The sequence below is a fragment of the Dromiciops gliroides genome, chromosome 2 (genome assembly GCF_019393635.1).
Source record: "Dromiciops gliroides isolate mDroGli1 chromosome 2, mDroGli1.pri, whole genome shotgun sequence".
NCBI lineage: Eukaryota > Metazoa > Chordata > Mammalia > Microbiotheria > Microbiotheriidae > Dromiciops > Dromiciops gliroides.
The window spans coordinates 394382981-394402144 of NC_057862.1; the positions used below are offsets into that span (position 1 = coordinate 394382981).

Sequence of the window (19164 nt, forward strand, 5' to 3'; positions counted from 1 at the left end):
ATGTTTTAAGATGGAGACCGCATCTCATGATCTTAACTTTTCGAAGCTCTTTCACATTTCACAGGATCCCTGAAGCCTCACACAGGGAAGTAGGACAGGGTTTATTGTCTCCCTATTTAGTGATGAGAAAACAGAGACCTTGCTGAAGGTCACTAGTTCTGGCAGAGCCCAAACTTGGGCCCTCAGGTCTCCTAACCCAGAGCCCAATACTCTTTCTACTGTCTCACATCTTCTCTCTCTCTTTCTACCTGTTTGGATAAGAGTGGTCCCAGGATGTGGGACACTAGGGAGGTGCTGTTTGTCTCTGCCCTCTAGAAGTCAATTAAAGAGTAATAGGAGACAAATAATCTTAACACTGGACTCTGGGGTACAGAGAGTAAAGGTTTCATGAGCCCAGGAAAGAGAGAGATCTCTGTGGGCTGGAGTAGCCAGGAAAATCTTTAGAGAAGGGCTCAGAGTTTGAGTACATCTTTGAAGCGTGGGCATGTTTGGGAGATTGTAAGAAAAGCCTGGCTGCACCAAAGAGTACAAAATGGGGTGCAGTAGGAGACAAGATTAGACAGGTAGGAGAACTTGTGGTGGGGGGCACATCTTCATGCATCAAAAAAGCCTTTTGGAGCCTTTCTCCTCTAAACTTATTTCTTATTTGCAGAAGCTGCGAGTCCCCTGATTTCCAACCCATTCCCGCTCTTACAGAGTAAGTGATGGGCATCAGAAGATGCCAGCCTCTTTTGGTTGATGCCAGTCATGGTTTCTGTGTCTTTTCAGTCATGTTGTCTCTCTTGGGAAGCAATTTTCACTCTGGGATGCTTGAGGAGGGAAAGGCTTGGGAAGGTTGTGGGGAGTAGGCATGGTATGGGCACTGTCTGAACATCTGCAGCTTGTGCTTGGAGCTCTTGAAATATATGACCCAGTTTCCTGAATGCCAAGCCTGGCTTCTGGGTCGATTGGAGGCACTTGATTGGGCTGCAGTAGCCGGGAGAGTTGGGCTGGATTGTGGAAGGGGCCTGGGTGGTGGGACATGTTGCCTTGGTGGTGATGTACAGCAACCTGACTCCCTGCTAAACAAACACCCCCATATGCCCAGGACTGTGTCTGGAGGACACAAAGTCTGCCAGAGATGGGGTTTCCACCCTTCTAGCCTTCACTTAGACGCTGAATGGGCCTTCCACAGGGGTAGCTTGAGCTGTTGAGCTCCAGGGTGGGGTGATGGGAAAGGATGAAAACCAAGGACCAGGTCTAGGCCTAAATGGCCTACCCATCATCCTTTTGGGAACACAATCTTTCACTTGGTTCCTACTTCCTTTGTGTTTCTGAGACCTGTGGTTTGGGGGTCTGACCTCTCCCTTTTGTTCCTTCTTTCTCCCCCTCCCCACTTCTAGTCTCTCCCCCTCCGTTCCCATCTGTCTTCTTTCCCTTACCTCTTCTGCCTTTAATTCAGCTAATGCTTATTAAGTACCTGATAGGTGCTAGGCACTTCTCTGGGTACTGGATGATGAACAAAGATGAAAAGTGACCTATTCCCCTACCCCTACCCTCTACTGGGGTATTTAACATGTGCACAGATAAGTATAACTCAAGGCAGAGGATGATGGGTGGGGCAAATTAATTTGCTTTTCCCCTCTCTGCCTCTTGGTCTGGGTCTTTTTTTTTCATTAGGGGGCTGGGGATGGGCATGTTCTTTAGGCTGGGACTGAGAGGTGACTCGAGGACTTGCCATGTTTAGCTGCCAAACGAGATGGCTTCTGGTCCTCCCCTTTCTTTGGGAGGCTAGGGCAGCATTTGACTGACTTTAGAGGAGGGGAAGAGAGAGCACTTTCTGAATAGAGTGGGAGAAATCAGGCCTTGACTCTTGTTGAGTTTCTCATCTGCCAGGAACAGAAGGTAATTTAGGGAAGTAATCACCTGTCTGTCTTAACCTTGAGCTTTGTTGCCACCCCGGCCTTTCAGGCCTCTTGTTTCCAGATTGATTGGAGGACTTTCAAACAAGAATGAGATTGGTGAATTTATTCTCCTAAGTCTAATCCCTTTGATTATTAAGAGAAATTTCTCAGACATCTCTTCCATTACCGATTTCATTGTCTGGACTTCCCCATCATGCCTTTTCCTTCCTTTCCTTCCCCTTCGCCGTCTCTTCTCCTTTTCCTCTTGGGCATCTCCTGGTCTTAGGACCCATAGGGTGGGCAGGACGGATCCAGGAGGAGGGAACATGGGTCCTCTGCCTCAGGTTTAGGCCTCACATGTAAAAGTGAGTTTAACAAATGTCTGACTGCTTCACGAAAGGTCTCAAACTAGATGTTTTGTGGGAGATGGAAAGATGAGCAAGACACAGTCTCCGCTCTCAGAGTGCTCAAGATAAGACAACCAGCGAGTATTAGTTAAGTACCTACTATGTGCCAGGCACTATACTAGGTGTGAGAATACAAAGACAAACATGACATAATCCCACCCCTCAAGGAGCTTACTTTCTATCAGGGGAAATGATGTGCACATTGAGGCTAATTTCATGGAGGGGTCACTGGCAGTTGGATGGTGGTGATGGTGGTGGTCAGGGGAAGGCCGAGTTTGATCTGATGCCAGGATAGACTACCAGCCTCTGTGAAGGAAACAGTGAAAGAGATAGGCAAACAGAAGCAGATGTGAGAAGTAATGTCCTTCTAGGGACAGCCCCAGAGAGAAGAGAAGCCGCCTGCTACAGTGGAAAGAGCATGGGGGTCAAATCCCACCTCAGACTGTTAACTACCTATGTGACCTTGGGCTCGTCCCTTAATTCCCCTGGGCCTCAGTTTCTTCATCTGTAGAATGGGAGGTTGAACTAGACGGCCTCTGAGGTCACAGCTCTGTTTGTGATCCTAAGGTAACATTCTAACTGGGACTGGAAGGACAGAGATTGGGGAAAGAAAATATAAGAAGATAGATGTCAAGGTGGGGATGGGACAGCATAGGCTAGGTGGATGTTACATGGGCAAAGGTATGGTGCACACCTGGTAAGCCACAAAGATATCCAATGACTCCTCTTAATGAAAGGATGAGTTGCTTAACAGTCAGGTGTCCTGTCCTTTCCCTGAACTGCAGGCTTGCCTATCCTTCATCTCTATCAGCCAGTCCCCAAAAGAAACTTTACAGTTCTGTCAACAGTCCCGGAGCAGTGGACATCTCCAAGGGATGGGCCTGTGGCTTTTCAGGCCACTTGCCAAGAAGAGGCAGAGAAAAGGAGCACATGGTGCTCTTTGATTCTCTGCTCGGTGAGCAGTCATACCTTTGCAACTCCCACAGCTTAGATTCCTAAGATTTCTAAAATTTCCTTAAGTTTCTGGGGCCTCTCTGCTTTCCTATTCTTCTTCCATCAGTTCCTTTCAGAAATGTAAACAAAGGCCTCAGTCACTCCCTGAGCCTGGCGATTTTTAAAAATTCCCCCTTTGTGCCATTTACCCCTTTGAACATAGCCAAATAGATCACTTTTAGGTCAAAAGGAAATAGTCTAAGAGTTTGCCAATTCCCTCCTCAAAAAAGTAATAAAATAGGTTGGACAAAACTATGCATAGAAAAGGAGAATGGCATAGGGAGTTTCTCTTCTCTTCTGGAGAGCTCTGGAAGACCATAAGCACAGCAGGTGCAGGGTAGGCAGCTTGGCAGGTGCCTGATGCAGACATGCTAGCCAGGTAGAGGTGTGCTCCAGGGCAGCTTGTGCAGGGCTCTGAGCTAAGCCGGCCGGCAGACAGCAGCATGTACAGATGCACTGCACAGCCTCGTGCTGATTGTAACCAGGTTGAAATGGTTTTTCCCAAACAGAACCTTACACCTGTGGCGCTTGTGGGATCCAGTTCCAGTTTTATAACAATCTCCTGGAGCACATGCAGTCCCATGCAGGTAAGCCCTGGGTGGGTAGGTGGCTGAGAGCCCAGCCTTCTCTCAGCTCGCAAGGAGAGCTGAGGCCAAGGACCCAGGGTGCGTGTTTGCCCCAGAAGGCAGCTGGCATTTACTTGTGAGATAGCCTGCACTATGGGGGGGAGGGGAGGCCCATTGCACATTAGAAACTCTCCCTAGTAGCCTAAATGAGATTTTATCCAAACCAAGAATAACGGACAGATGACAGGCCTAGGAATTAGGAGATAAAGGTTCTGCTTCTCTTCCATTCACTTGCTATCTGGTCTCTCTAGATTTCAGTTAACTCATTTGTAAGATGGGGATAGGGTAGCCTTGCCTACGTCACAGGACAATCATCACAAAAGCACTTTGTGAACTCTAAAAAGCTATTCAGATGATTAGGATTGTCATTAGAGCTTGTCTAACCAAGTTGGAGCTTGAATTCTGGCCTCAAAGCCCCAGGTCTGGACACAGCACTGTACAACCTATCTCTAATACTCAGGTCTGGTTCATGACCAAATTGTGAAATCAGTGAATCCCAGAATTCCAGAATTTAGAGTTGGAAGAAACCTTAGCATCCATCTAGTTGAACCTGTAAAACTATCTCCTCCAATGTAACTTGATAAATCATCTCGAAGACTCTGCCTAAAGGTGTCCAAAGAGGGAGAAGGCACCAGGTGTCTAGGCAGCCCATTGTCCTTCTGGCTGGCTAGTTTGGTTGAGAGGAAGTTCTTCCTGATGTTAAGCCTAAATTTTCTTCTAATCCTTGTTGCCAGTTCTGTCCTCTAAATCACATCCTCCTTGATGACTTCAGATCCTTGAAAACCACTCTCAGGTTCCCCTGACTGAGTCTTTTCTTCTCAAGGCTAAACATCTGAGGTTCCTTCTGCTATTCCTCATCTAACACAGATGCAGGGCCCTGTAACATTCCGATTGCCCTGCTCTGAATAGCATCCAGTTTATCAATGTTCTCCTAAACTGTGGCACTCAGACCTCAAGACTACACCCAATGAGGCTGTCTATGCTCCCAGGGCAGAGGGACTATCACCTCCTTGTTCTTGGAAAGCTCTTTGTCTTGCCTCTGCTTTTCCTTTCCACCCTTCCTGGCCCATGATCCTGCTTTCAGATGGCTGTTAGAACCTCCTTTCTTCTTCCCTGCCTCCCCTCCCACACTCACCCCATACTCCTGGTAATGGATTATGATGTTACTGCTCTTGTGGATAACTTTATTTTAGTGGGCACCTTTTGGAGACGGAAAAACCTTCTTCAAAGTCCATAGGAATATACTTTTAAGTGTGCAATATCAGACATCAGGCTGGGTGTGTGTGGATATTTTTTGAGTATGGGCTCCTGCCTTGTATCTCTCATCTCACCCTGGAGGTTTCTGCTTGTGAAGTTAATTGGTCCTGCTAATAATTACATTATTTTGGATAGGTAATGGTGGCCCTGGGCAGGTAGCCCAAATGGTGTCCTGTGTCACAGGTTTCAGAGGCTCCAATAATTCCACTCTTTCATTCTTCCTGGGAAGGTTAGGGAGCAGGCTACATTCTGGTAGCCATTCAGAATGCCAGCTTCATATACACCCAGGGGGACTTAATTGTGCGTCTCATTAAGTCCACTCTGCTGAGAAAGGTGCAAAGGCAACAGTGGAACTTGTAGGGAGTATATTCAATTAGAACTCTCTCCAGCTTATTCATCCTAAGAATAGTAACTACCAGCATTTCATTAGCCAGATGGCCCCTGTGAGATAAATCCCTACCTCCTCCAACAGTGTTGTTGCAGGGGAGGGTGTAATTCTCTAAACTATCATGATTGGTCATCTTCCTTTAGCCAGGGACCAATTAAGATTAAGTTCTCTTCTTCAGAAGGGGCAGATGCCATAGCCTTGGGTAGGGTATCAGAAACCTAGGACATTTCTTTTACTCATTGCATGCTGATTGGCTGCTTCTACTTTCTCCTTCTCTGTCTGTGAGGACCTCTTTAACCACTCATCCCTTCTTGATTCAAACCCTGGACACAGGAACAGCCTTCTTTCCCCCCTTCCCTCCCCCCACCTCTGGCTTCCATGTTATCTTAGAATCATCATGGGATAGCTAAGTGGCACAGTGGATAGAGCACTGGCCCTGGAGTCAAGAGAACCTAAGTTCAAATCTTATCTCAGACACTTACTAGCTGTGTGATCCTGGGCAAGTTCCTTAACTCCAATTGCCTTAAAACATCCAGGCCCATCTCTAGTCATCCTGGTATATATTATCTTGCCACTGGACCCAGGTGGCTCTGGAAGAGAGAATGAGTTTGGTGACCTTGCACAGCCCTCCCTCACTTAAATCCAATTCAGTGCAAATCATGACTTCTCCTCCTCAATATTGTGGTCATCTTTGAGAACAAAGGATAAACAGCAACAAGAAACCATCATTATGTTGTGAGTGTAGTGCACAGACATGCAATCCCTGCTACTAGGGGAAACCGAGGCTGCTGGTTTGATTGAGCTAAGAAGTTCTGAACTACAGAGGGGCTAAAACCTATCAAATATTCACACTAAATCAGCCCCACTACAATGAACTGGGAGGGGGAGGCCACTAGGCTGCTTAAGAAGAAGCAAAACAGAACAGAGCAATGCTTCCATGCCAATCAGGGTGGTGTTAGGCTCATGAGTGGCTACTGTACTCCCTACCTGGGTGAGATAGGGAGACCCAGTCTTTAAGAAAAGAAAAGAAAAAGAAAGGAAGAAGAAGAAAAGCGAGAGGGAGGGAGGGAGAAAGAGGAAGGAAGGAAAAAAGGAGAAGAGAAGAGAGAGAAACCATTATTAACTTGGCTCTTGAGTTTGGACTGAGTAATCGTAGTGAACAGGACTCAGAATATCCTAGTAGAAAAGCAAAGTCTACTAAACTAGCCCTTTGAGGAAGTAGAAACTTCCCCCAAGTCACAGACACAGGTCTATAGCTATTCCCCATCAGGCCACTAGGGCAAGTTCCCTTCCCCACCCCTGCCCACCTCCTCACCCCGCCCCAGCTCAGCCTTTTGCCCTCTTGACTGTACACAATGGGGTTAGAAAGTCACTCTGGACCATTTGTTTCCAGACAAGTGGGAAGTGAATACCTGACTGTGCCCCCTCCAACCCTTCATTTTGCTTAGCACGGAAGGCAGGTCTCTGTGGACAGACCACACCCAGTCTGTCTGGCTGTGTTTCCCTTTCCACAGCTCATCTCTGCTTTTTTTCACTGTGGAAAATGGCCAGAGAGGAACCCGGGAAGGGCCCTTCCGTGGGGTTGCTGCTTCTGAGGGTTGGAACAGCTCCCAGGTGGGTTGCTTGGACGCTGGTCTTGGGGATATTTGCGGCACTAGTAGTGGTGTGGGGGCCACCGAGCATCCTTTAGAGGCAGATGTGCTGGGTTTGGAGAGTATTGGAAGGAAGAAGAAAGTGTCCCCGGGAGGCTTTCTGCCCATTCCTCCTCCTCCTTTCCACTTTTTGGCATTCTCCTCTCCTTCAGCTCCTCATCTTTTCCCTTCACTTCTTCCTCTTCTCACTGTCCTTTCCCTTCCCAGCTTCTTTTCATAGTTCCTATGCTCTCCCTTTTCTTTCCACCTCATAGAATCACCATGTCAGTGTTAGATAGTACTTTAGAGAACATCTGGTTCAACCTTGTCATTTGACAGATAAGGAAACTGAGGTCCAGATACGGGAAGTCATTTATCCAATGTTTCTATTACACAAGAGTCAGGGTAGCATACTCAATAGAGCATTGGCCTCAGAACCAAAAAGAGTCGAGTTCAAATCTAGCCTTGGAGTCACACTTGTTCTGTGACCCTGGCTAATTCTTTTAGCTTCTCAGAGCCTCCCAGGCAATTCTTTAAGGCCATGAGGTATACAGTGTGCAAGTGCTCATCTGTGTTCATAGATGGAATTTCCTCACTGGGAAATCCTATATTGATGAAATCACAGGTTATAGATAGTTGTCTTTTTTAACTATGTGTAATTATGCTAAGTCAATAAGTATGTTGTGAAAGGGTTAGTGCATATTTGTGTGGGAGTCATGGTCATCACTCAGTTACTTCCTGGTCCCAAGAGACATCTATTTTTTTCCAATTAAATAAATATTCAGTGGCTAGGAAGAGGGACTTGAGGTGGGTTGATTCTTTGTTGTTGTTTTTCAGTCACGCCCAACTTGTTGGGACCTCATTTGGGGTTTTCTTGGCAAAGATACTAGAGTGGTTTGCCATTCCCTTCTCCAGCTCATTTTTATAGATGAGGAAAATGAGGCAAACAGGGTTAAGTGACCTGCCCAGGGTCACACCACCAATAAGTATCTGAGGTCAGATTTGAATTCAGGTCTTCCTGACTCCAGGCCCAATGTTCTAACCACTGTGCCACCTAGGTGAGCCTTATTGGTTACAATGGTGGCCTGGTTGCTGGGTAGAGCTGCAGAACTGAATTACTAATCTTGGTGTCAGCATGACTATCATTTGGTATTTTTGGGTGGAGGCTTCCCTTTGCTGAGTACTAGGGCAAGGGATAGGATAGGGGGAGCCAAAGTCATTTGGAGGTCAAGAGTTATGAGAATACAGGGTCTTGAGTGTCTTGGAATTTAATTATGAGTGCCAAGAATCAGGATGTGGGTGTGCTTGCTTCTATTCAGATGAGAAAGACATAACTGCTTTGCACATATTCTAGGAGCTAGGGAGAAACTTCCAAAGGTGTCATTCCAAAGGAATAGGTTGGAAGTCTTTAAGGAAGAAGACAGCTCGAAAAGATTCATATACTATGGAGTATGTATGAAATGATAGCACCTTGCAATGGGAAGAGTACCGGACTGGCAAATGGGAGCCCTCGATGATTTTCTAGCACTAGCTGTGTGGACAAGTCACTCCTCTTGGCCTCAGTTTCCTCATTGTTAAATTGAAGAAAATGGACTAGGTATTCTCGTAGGTCCTTTCCAATGCTTGAAGTTCAGAAGTTTTATGATTCTAGACAAAATAACACAAAGATGGCAATAGTTGGAATGCCTGAAGTAACCTCCTTATGTCTAACAAGGGCACCACTATCTTCCTAGTCACTCAGGTCTATTGCCTCAACATCATCCCCAACTCTTCCCATCCTGCCTGCCTTCTCCCGTCTAATCAGTCATTAGGTCATATGTGTTCTTCCATCACAGCATCTCTTGTATCTCTCTCTCTCTTCACAGTCCTTCCAATCATCATCCATCCTTACTAACCTTCCATGTTTGTAACCTCAAATTCTTAACCTCTCCCTACTCTTATCTCTCTATCTAATCAGTCATCAAGTCATATCTGTTTTTCCTCCCACAATACCTTTTATCTGTGTCCCTTTTTCTCCACTTACATGGCTGCCAGCCTAGTTCAAACCATCATTACATCTAATATCTGAACTGTTATAATAATAGCCTCTGAATGCTTGAGCTCGCTCTCAACCCCCCTCCCCCCCTAAGCTCTTGTTAACTGTGTTAGTAAAATATCTTACCAAAGTACAAATCTGGTGATGCTACTCCCCTGCTCAAAAATCTTCAGTGATTCTTTGGTGTTTCAAGGACAAAACAGTCCACTCAGCTTGGGATTTTTTTCCCATGCCCTTTATTTTTTAAAATAATATTTTCTTTTCCCCCAATTACATGTAAAACAATTTTTAACACTGATTTTTTTTTAAAAAAAGTTTTGAGTTCCAAACTCTATCCCCTCCTTTCCCTTCTCCCTGAGATGGTAAACAATCTGATATAGATTATACATGTGCAGTCATGTAAAACATTTCCATTAGTCATTTTGTGCTAGAAGGAGAGACAGAGACAGAGAATGAGAGAGTATTAGTTTGCTTCAGTCTGTATTCAGACATCAGTTCTTTTCTCTGGAGGTAGATAGCATTTTTTATCTTGAATCCTTTGGGATTGTCTTAGATTGTGGTATTGCTGAGAAGAGCTAAGTCATTCACAACTTTCCGTTGTACAATGTTACTGTTACTGTGTACAGTGTTCTCCTAGTTCTGCTCTTTTCACTTTGTATCAGTTCATATAAGTCTTTCCAGGTTTTTCTGAAGTCTGCCTATTCATCATTTCTTACAGCTTTATAGTATTCCATTACATTCATATACCACAAATTATTCAGCCATTCCCTAATTGGTGGGCATTCCTTCGATTTCTGATTCTTATTTATTTGTTTGTTTATTTATTTAAAATTTGAGTTCCAAATTCTATTCCTCTCTCATTCCCGCCCTCCCTCCTCTCCCCCCTCACCAAGGTTGCAAGCAATCAGTTGAGGTTATACATGTGCAATTATGTAAAACATTACCATATTAGTCATTTTACATAAAAAGATTCAAGTGAGGGACATCTAGGTGGCACAGTGGATAAAGCACTGGCCCTGGATTCAGGAGGACCTGAGTTCAAATCTGGATTCAGACACTTACTTGACACTTACTAGCTGTGTGACCTTGGGCAAGTCACTTAACCCTCATTGCCCTGCAAAAAAAAAAAAAGAAAAAGAAAGAAAAAGACTCAAGTGACAAAAAGAGAAAACGCAAAATAGAATGCTTCAATATCAGTTCTTTCTCTGGAGGTGAATTGTATGCTTCATCATTAGTCCTTTGGGATTGTCTTGGATCATCGTATTGCTGAGAGTGGTTAAGTCATTCATAATTGCTTATAGAACAATAATGCTGTTACTGTGCACAATATTCTCCTGGTTCTGCTCACTTCACTGTACATCAGTTCATATGAGTCTTTCCAGGTTTTTTGAAATCATCCTGCTTGTCATTTCTTATAACACAATAATAATCCATTATAATCATATACCACAGATTATTCAGTCACTCCCCAAATGATAATTTCCAATTCTTAGCTACCACAAAAAGATCTGCTTGGGATTTTAAATCTTTCCTAACCTTACTCCAGTAAAGTTCCTAGACTTGTTTTTTTATTATTTCCTTCACATAACCTACCTTCCAGACAAACCGGTCTTCTTGCTTCCTAACCTTGGTTCCATTACGCAGGAGTCCCATCCCTTAAATGCCCTCCCTCCTCGCCTCTGTCTCTTAGGATTCCTAACTTCTTTCCAGGCTCAGATCAGATGACACCTCACACCTGTCCTGCCTCCCTGGGTGTAGGACTCTCTTATCAAATTAGTTTGTATTTACTTATCTGTGTACACATTGCGCTACCCCAGGACTATTTGTCACTTGAAGGAAGGGGGGTATTTTTCATTTTTGCTCTTGCATCCTCAGCAGAAGCCCAGTGCCTTACACAAAATAGGGACTTTGTTCTGGGGAATGGGTTAAGTTAAAAAGAGGAAACAACTTTGAGAAACTGATCTTTGAAAATTTTCCTCTGATGTATATGTGTGTATGTGTGTGCAAATATTCGTTAATTGGGTCAGTTAGTGAATCACTCAACAAATATTTCCACAGTGCCTACTCAGTGCAGCAGGGAGTTGTGCTAGATACTGGAGGGTGGTTCCAAAGATGAGTGAAACCTTGTCTCTGCTTATGGTCCAGTAGGAAAAATAAGATAGATAGCTCTAAAAAAGTCCACTAATAACAGAGAGCATCATGTGCTCAGGGTCAAATGAGGCATAGAGATAGAGAATGTTAGAGAAACTCGGAGGCAAGAAAAACACTGGGCTTTTCAGGGAAGACTTCCTGGAAGAGGTGAGTCCTGAAGCACAGATGAGATGTGTTTAGGAAGAGCAGCAGGGGCCTGATAACCACTCAATCGAAATCTTGGAAACCCAAAAGGCCAGACACAAGTAGAAGCCTGGAACAGAGGTTACGTGGTGGGGAACAGTGAGAGAGAAACCTGGAGAAGTTTCTTAGGACCAGGTTGTAGGAAGGCCTTGCTTGAGTAGTTTTGCCATGAGAGTCCAGATGTCCAGCTATGCCACCCTGTGAGTAACCCTGTGTGACTGTGGGCAAGTCATTCCACCCTCTGTGGGTCTCAGTCTCCTAATCTGTAAAATAAGGGGTTGGAACTAGAGGACCTGTAGGGTTCCTACTAGATTGCCCCAAATATTTGTGCCCAAAGTATCTTTCCTCTGCGATTAAATAATAGGCAGCTTGGTGGAATAGCGGACAGTGCTAGATTTGGAGTCTGGATGTCTTGAATTCAAATCCAGCCTCAGACGTTTACTGGCCACATGGCCCCCATTAGACTGAATTTCCTTTCTTTTTTTTAAATTCTATTTTTTTTTTTTTGGTGAGGCAAATTGGGGTTAAGTGACTTGCCCAGGGTCACACAGCTAGTAAGTAAGTGTCAAGTGTCTGAGGCTGGATTAGACTGAATTTCTTGAAAGCACGAACTGATTTTGTTGTTGTTGCTGTTGTTGTTTTGGCCTTTCTTTGTATCTCTAGCACCTAGTACAATGCCAGATGCATAGTGGCTGCTTAATAAATGCTTATTGACTTATACGAACCTAACAAATTACTTAACCCAACTCAGCCTTAGTTTCCTAATCATAGTAAGATGGAGATAATAATTGCACCGAAGTCACAGGGTTGTCATAAGGATCAAATGAGATAATTTGCGTAAAGCACTTTGTATACCTTTGAGCACCGTAATTCTTAGTTTTTGTTATTATTTTTAATTAATCTTAGCAGTTCTGTCCCAGAGGTTTCAGTTTCTCTTCTGGGTTGGGTTCCTCTTCTCTGGAGAAGAATGAAATCCTCAGAACTCCAGGTTCCTGACAGAAGAATTGTCGGCCCTCCAGCACTTCCTTTAGTGAGTTTTGGAGGCTAAACCATAATTAGGGAAGATTATAGGTGCATCCTCCTCCCCAAACAGCAACACAATGGAGAGAAGCAATTAAAATGCAAATTGGTGCCTGGGTTTCTGAGCTAGAACAGCAGAATACAAAGAAGGGGGAATTTAGTCTGTAATTATACAGTACAATATACAGCTCTGACTTCCTTTAGACTGCTTTGTTCAGGTCTGGTGCTGCTGTATAATGCCTTCCCGGCAATCCAGTGCACAGGAATAAAAGGGACAGCTAGGCTGAACTGGGATTAAAGGCTTGGCACCATTGAGTGAATTTGAGGAGCCATGATCTGTGCAGTTCACAACCTGTCTGATAAGGAGGATCAAGCCCAAATACACAAATCTCATTAACTTGGTATTGAATCACAGAGGGTAATTCCCTCTAATAAACTACCTTCTCAGTTTCCTATCCGGAAACATTGTGCTCTCACCCTGCCCTACCATGGACAGTGGCAAGTGTGTTCTTGGAGTGTCAGAGCTGGAAGGGACAGTGAGATCACAGCCAGAAGGGACCTCCAGGCTCTCTAGTTCAACTCTTTCATGAGCAAACCGAAGCCCAGGGAATTTAAAAGATTCATACAAGTCACACAGGTAGTGAGATCAGAGGTAAGATTTGAACCCACATCTTCTGACTCCAGAGCCAGAGGAATTAATCTAATGTACTGTAGGAAAAGATCTCAAAATATGAAATGTTGTGTGCCAGCTAGAAGGACTCTGAACATAAGAGTGATAGTGTATTGGGGTCTTAGAGCTTAGAATGTGAGAGCTGCAAGGGACCTTCCTTGGTACTTAGAATGTTAAAGCCTCAAGTGCCTTTGGAACATCAAATGTCAGGGCTGGAAGGGGCCTTGGAAAAAATGAATACCAGAAATATAAGGATTCTTGGAACAGTGTTAGACCTGGAAGGGCCCTTGGGACACAATGTCATACCTAGAAGGGGCCTTAGAATGTCAGAGCAGTGAGGAACCTTAAAACATATATTAGATCTAGAACAGGCCTTAGAACACAGATATCAGAGGTAGAAGAGATCTTAGGACACAGAATGTCAGAGATAGAAGGGGCCTTAAAACACAGGATATCGGGGCTAGAAGAGACATGAGAACACAGTATGTCAGAGCACACAGAATGGCAGGGCCAGAAGGAACCTCACAGACCAATTAGTCCAATCCCTTCATTTTACAGAGTATTGAACTGAGGCCCAAAGAAGGGAAATGACTTGTCCAGAGTCACATAGTGAGCTAGCAGTGGGGCTGGAGCTAGACTGATCAGGAAAGTATTAGGGGAAAGTTGCCAAGGAGGGACCAGTAGTCGGCTTTATAGAACATCTCTCTCTGCCAGTGGATTCTGGCCATCACTTTAATTGGGGGGAAACCACACACACACACATAAACAAACCTGTGGTTTAAGTCATTAAGAAGCCCATGTTTCTCAATGGGCTTTTCAGAAGACTGCCTAGGTGGTCTTGACTGGAGCCGGGAGCCTGAATCCTGGCATGGGTGGTGGGCGGGGCATAGCTTGAAAGCATCTTACTGAGCTGGGGCTTAATCATCACCTTCTTCTGTGTCTCACAGCTGACAATGAGAACAACATCGCTTTCAACCAGCCGAGGTCGCCTGCAGCTGTTGTGGAAGAGAAGTGGAAACCACAACCTCAAAGGAACAGCACCAACAACAGTATGTTGAGTGGGCGGCCTCCCTTCTGTGCCCCTGCCCCCTGCCTTCTCCCACCGCCCCTGGACAGCTCCCTGCTATGCTGATGAGTTCTCACGTTTCACCTCTAGGCTACTTGCTTCCCCTAAGGGAGAAGCAGGAGAAGAGAAAGCACATCCATTCTGTAAATGAAGAAACTGAGGCCTATTGAAGTCAGTAGGCTTGGGCCTGAACTCAGGAAGATCTGAGTTCAAATCCAGCTTCAGACACTTACTAAGTGCCAGATGACTCTGGGCAAGTCACTTCTCCTCTGTCTGTCTCTGTTTCCTCATCTGTAAAATGGGATCATAATAGCACCTACATCTCAGGGCTCTTGTGAGGATCAAATGAGGTCATATTTGGAACAGCTTAGCCCAATGTCTGGCACATAATAGGCCCTATATAAACATCAGCCGTTATTATTGTTGTTTTTATCATATGTAGACAAAAGATCCCCTGAACCTTTCCCCCAGAATGATGAACCAAGTTCCAAGTGTCCTTTGCTGGGAATGATCACTCTCTGCTTTGTCCCCTATTCTTCCCCTCCTCTATCTCTGTAGCTTCAGTGAGCGGTTCAGTGCCCAACAGCACCATCCCAGAGAAGGAGCGGCAGAACATCGCGGAGAGGTTGTTACGAGTGATGTGTGCAGACTTGGGCACGCTGAGCGTGGTGAGCGGGAAGGAGTTCCTTAAACTGGCCCAGACCCTGGTGGACAGCGGTGCCCGCTACGGCGCCTTCTCAGTCACTGAGATCCTTGGCAACTTCAACACACTGGCCTTGAAACACTTGCCTCGGATGTACAACCAGGTGAAGGTGAAGGTCACCTGTGCCCTGGGCAGCAACGCCTGCCTGGGCATCGGTGTGACCTGCCACTCACAGAGCGTCGGCCCTGACTCCTGCTACATCCTGACAGCCTACCAGGCTGAGGGCAACCACATCAAGAGCTATGTCCTGGGGATCAAGGGCGTGGACATCCGGGACAGTGGGGATTTCATCCACCACTGGGTACAGAACGTGCTGTCTGAGTTTGTGATGTCAGAGATTAGGACAGTCTATGTGACCGACTGCAGGGTGAACTCATCTGCCTTCTCCAAGGCTGGCATGTGCCTTCGCTGCTCGGCCTGTGCCTTGAACTCGGTGGTGCAGGGTGTGCTGAACAAGCGGACACTGCAGGCCCGCAACATGCACGAGGTCATCGAGCTGCTGAATGTCTGTGAAGACTTGGCGGGCTCCACGGGCCTCTCGAAGGAGACCTTCGGCTCCCTGGAGGAGACCTCGCCCCCGCCCTGCTGGAACTCAGTGACAGACTCTCTGTTGCTAGTGCATGAGCGCTATGAGCAGATCTGTGAGTTCTACAGCCGCGCCAAGAAGATGAACCTCATCCAGAACCTGAACAAGCACCTGCTGAGCAACCTGGCCGCCATCCTGGCCCCCGTGAAGCAGGCGGTGATAGAGCTGAGCCACGAGAGCCGGCCCACCCTACAGCTGGTGCTGCCCACCTACGTCAAGCTGGAGAAGCTCTTCACCTCCAAGGCCAACGATGCCGGGGTCGTCAGCAAGCTCTGCCACCTCTTTCTGGAGGCCCTGAAGGAGAACTTCAAGGTGCACTCAGCCCACAAGGTCGCCATGATCCTGGACCCCCAGCAGAAGCTGCGGCCCGTGCCACCATACCAGCACGAGGAGATCATCGGCAAGGTGTGTGAGCTCATCAATGAGGTGAAGGAGTCCTGGACTGAGGAAGCCGACTTTGAGCCTTCCACCAAGAAGCCACGGGCCGCCGGTGAGGCCGCCACCGCTCAGGAAGATGACCGGTTGGGGAAAAATGAAGTTTATGATTATTTGCAGGAACCTCTCTTCCAGTCCACCCCTGACCTCTTTCAGTACTGGTCGTGTGTTACCCAAAAGCATACGAAACTGGCCAAACTGGCCTTTTGGCTCCTCGCGGTGCCCGCCGTGGGGGCCAGGAGTGAGTGTGTAAATATGTGTGAGCAAGCACTTCTCATTAAAAGGAGGCGACTTCTTAGTCCCGAAGACATGAACAAACTCATGTTTTTGAAGTCCAACATGCTTTAAAACTGTCTTTTAGTTTAAAATAATAATGATAATAATAATAATAATAATAACTATAAAACACTGTCGCAATCAAAGAAAAGGAATTTAAGTTCTAAACACTGTGGACCTCATTATAAATGCCCCTGGAAACTTAAGTGCTTTTTCTATGTGTACATGCATAAGCATGTGTGGGCACACACATGTGCATGTCCATATGTGTGTATACTATATGGATAAATACACATCCATTGTGTAAGTGAGTATGTGGTTCCTCAGGTCTGCTTAAACAGACCAAGAACCCACATACACACATCCACATATACGCCCCAGTACTCGTGAACACACATCCGTGTGGACACATTGTATGATGTGGGGTGTGTGAGAAAAGATGAGTATATGTGAGATAGGGAGTACTTTACCAGGAAAATGCTTCTTGTCTCCATCAGGGGTTTTTTTAAACAGACTTTCCATGTTTTCAGGTGTGCACCAGTAGGAGGCTGACGTTGTAAAGGCTTCAGGCAGCTGAGATCTAAAAGTGACTTGAAGTTTCTTTGATTTCTCCTCCCTTCCCTCTCCCTTCTCCTCCTCCTCTCCCCTTCAGGGCTGTCTTACCATGGATATTTGAATCTGCATTAAGTGGACAATACCTGCACTGGACTTTGCTTCTCCAATTACCTTGTATATTTTCAGGGCATTGATCAGCCGCCTTCCTAACATCTGTCACATGTTATAAAGGCAGCTGCGTTCTAGAAACACACCTATCTCTCAGATCAGGAAAGGAGACATTATGGAAACAAAAAGGACTTTTTGCTTTTTTAAAATATAAGATGGAGAAAAGACAATTTTCAGAGAAGTAGTTGCTCTAGTAAACTATCTCCACACCTTAGTTTTTTGAGTTTTTAAAAACATTTTAGTGGGTTTTAACCTTTCTTTTGTTTGTTTTTTTGTTTGTTTTTAAAGTTTGATTGAGAACCCTCTAAGAGGCACTGAATGTCTGTAACTTATGTTTATGGTTTTAAAAAACACCTTTTCCCTTCCTGCTTCCCCTCTACCCCTCCTCCCCAAGTCACACTGTATACTAGCTCATCTCAGTGGTGTAACTGACATCCTACCATTTGGATTAAGCCTTCCTTGTACAGTCCAGATCTCCAAAGGATGTGATCCTTCCGAAGGCATGGGGGTGAGCGGGTCGGGGTGGGGGTGGGGGGTGTAACGATGCAGAGGATTCCATGATTTCACAAGCATAGCATCACATCCGGTGGGAGCATGTGACTTAGGATATCTTCTGAATGTGAGTGAAAAGAATATACCCTCCTGGTTCGTTTTGCCTCATTTGTCTCTAGTACCAGGAATGTCTAACCGAAATACCTATAGTGCATTACACTACTCATCACATCACTGAATTGTTCTAGCTCATTAGAGGCTTGTGAGTTGATCAGAGTTCCTGTCCAGTGGCATGTCAGACCCACAGCTTCCCCCCTTGTCTAGCCCTTGGTCCTGCTGCCCCAGACCATCAGAGCAGGGGATGCAAGTTGGTCAGCCCTGGGGGTCCTGATGTTTGACTCAGAACCATATTCCTACAAGGCAATAGGGCTGGATGCCTTGGGGCCTCTGCAGACTCCAAGCCAAAGTCCAGTGTCAGGGGATTTAGCCTTCAGGAGTGTATTCAAGTTGATCCTGACTTGACTACATCATTTTGGGGGTCCCTCCCAGTTGTGAGATTTTGATTTCCTTTCTCTGGACACAGGGATTTGAGATCTGTGGACTCAGAGGCTGGCAGTGGCCATCTGGCCTGATCCTAGAGATAGCAGTTTTCTACTTGGTACTCACTGGCTAGAGATGGGCTAGAAGGGATCAGAATGCTGTCACTCTAGGCTTATGTACTGTATAGTCTTTGATATGCGTATTTAAGGTAATGCTGTTTAGGTGTAGCTTTTCCACTATTATGTGGAAAGAGTTGAGGCTGTTGGCCCTCTCAGAAGGTGACCCCAGATAGTTTCCTGTATCATTTGCCTTTCTTGCAAAGACGTTCTAACATCTTAGGTAAGGAATAGCTCATGAGTAACTTATGCATTACACCATTTTACCATCAGATACCTCCATAGTCTGGCAGCTAGGTGGCACAGTGGATAGAGCACTGGCCCAGGAGTCAGGAGGACCTGAGTTCAAATCTCCCTTCAGACACTTACTAGCTGTGTGATCCTGGGCAGGTCACTTAACCACGATTGCCTCAAACATCCAGGGTCATATCCAGTCATCCTGATGTATATCTTGCCACTGGACCCAAATGGCCCTGAAAGAGAGAGTGAGGTTGGTGATTTTGCACGGCCCTCCCTCACTTAAAGCCAGTTCATTGCAAGTCATGACATCTGTCATGGTCCTCTTCAAGTAAGAAGGACAAACAACAACTTCCACAATCAAAGGCCTCATGCCATGAAGAGGGAAAGTAGAATTCCCATCTTCTTCCCTTGTTTCTCATTGACCTGTGAGCAATTCTTGGACTCTCTCCTTCCAAACACTCCCTTGTGCTAGCCGTAGGAGTGAGGTTGTTTGAAAAGTAGTAAGGTGCTGAGAGCCCCAGGCTCAGATCATGGTCTTTTGGGGGAGGAGAGATCACTTTGATTTACACACCCTAACCCTGCTCCTCTCGTCTGGGGTATTTAAAGAGAAATGTCATCAGGGTGGTTTATGGTTTCTGCATTTGAGTTGATTGCATGTATCATTTTGATAAAAGGAAATGATGATCCCAGGGGACAGAGTTGGGGGGAAGGGGGATTGCTATTTTCTCCCTGCCAAGCTGGGT

At 45.7% G+C, this 19164-nt stretch overlaps 1 protein-coding gene across 3 annotated transcripts in view; it reads left to right on the forward strand.

Moving 5' to 3' along the window:
- ZNF618 (zinc finger protein 618) overlaps nucleotides 1–17534 on the forward strand; it is a 222548-nt gene extending 205014 nt beyond the window's left edge. For all 3 annotated transcript variants that reach the window (XM_043981461.1, XM_043981462.1, XM_043981463.1), the window contains 4 exons: nucleotides 653–697; nucleotides 3793–3870; nucleotides 14192–14293; nucleotides 14869–17534. In XM_043981461.1, coding sequence (XP_043837396.1) covers nucleotides 653–697; nucleotides 3793–3870; nucleotides 14192–14293; nucleotides 14869–16382 — 1739 coding nt within the window. In that variant the 3' untranslated portion in view covers nucleotides 16383–17534. The remainder of the gene's footprint in view (nucleotides 1–652; nucleotides 698–3792; nucleotides 3871–14191; nucleotides 14294–14868) is intronic.
- Nucleotides 17535–19164: the final 1630 nt, after the last annotated feature.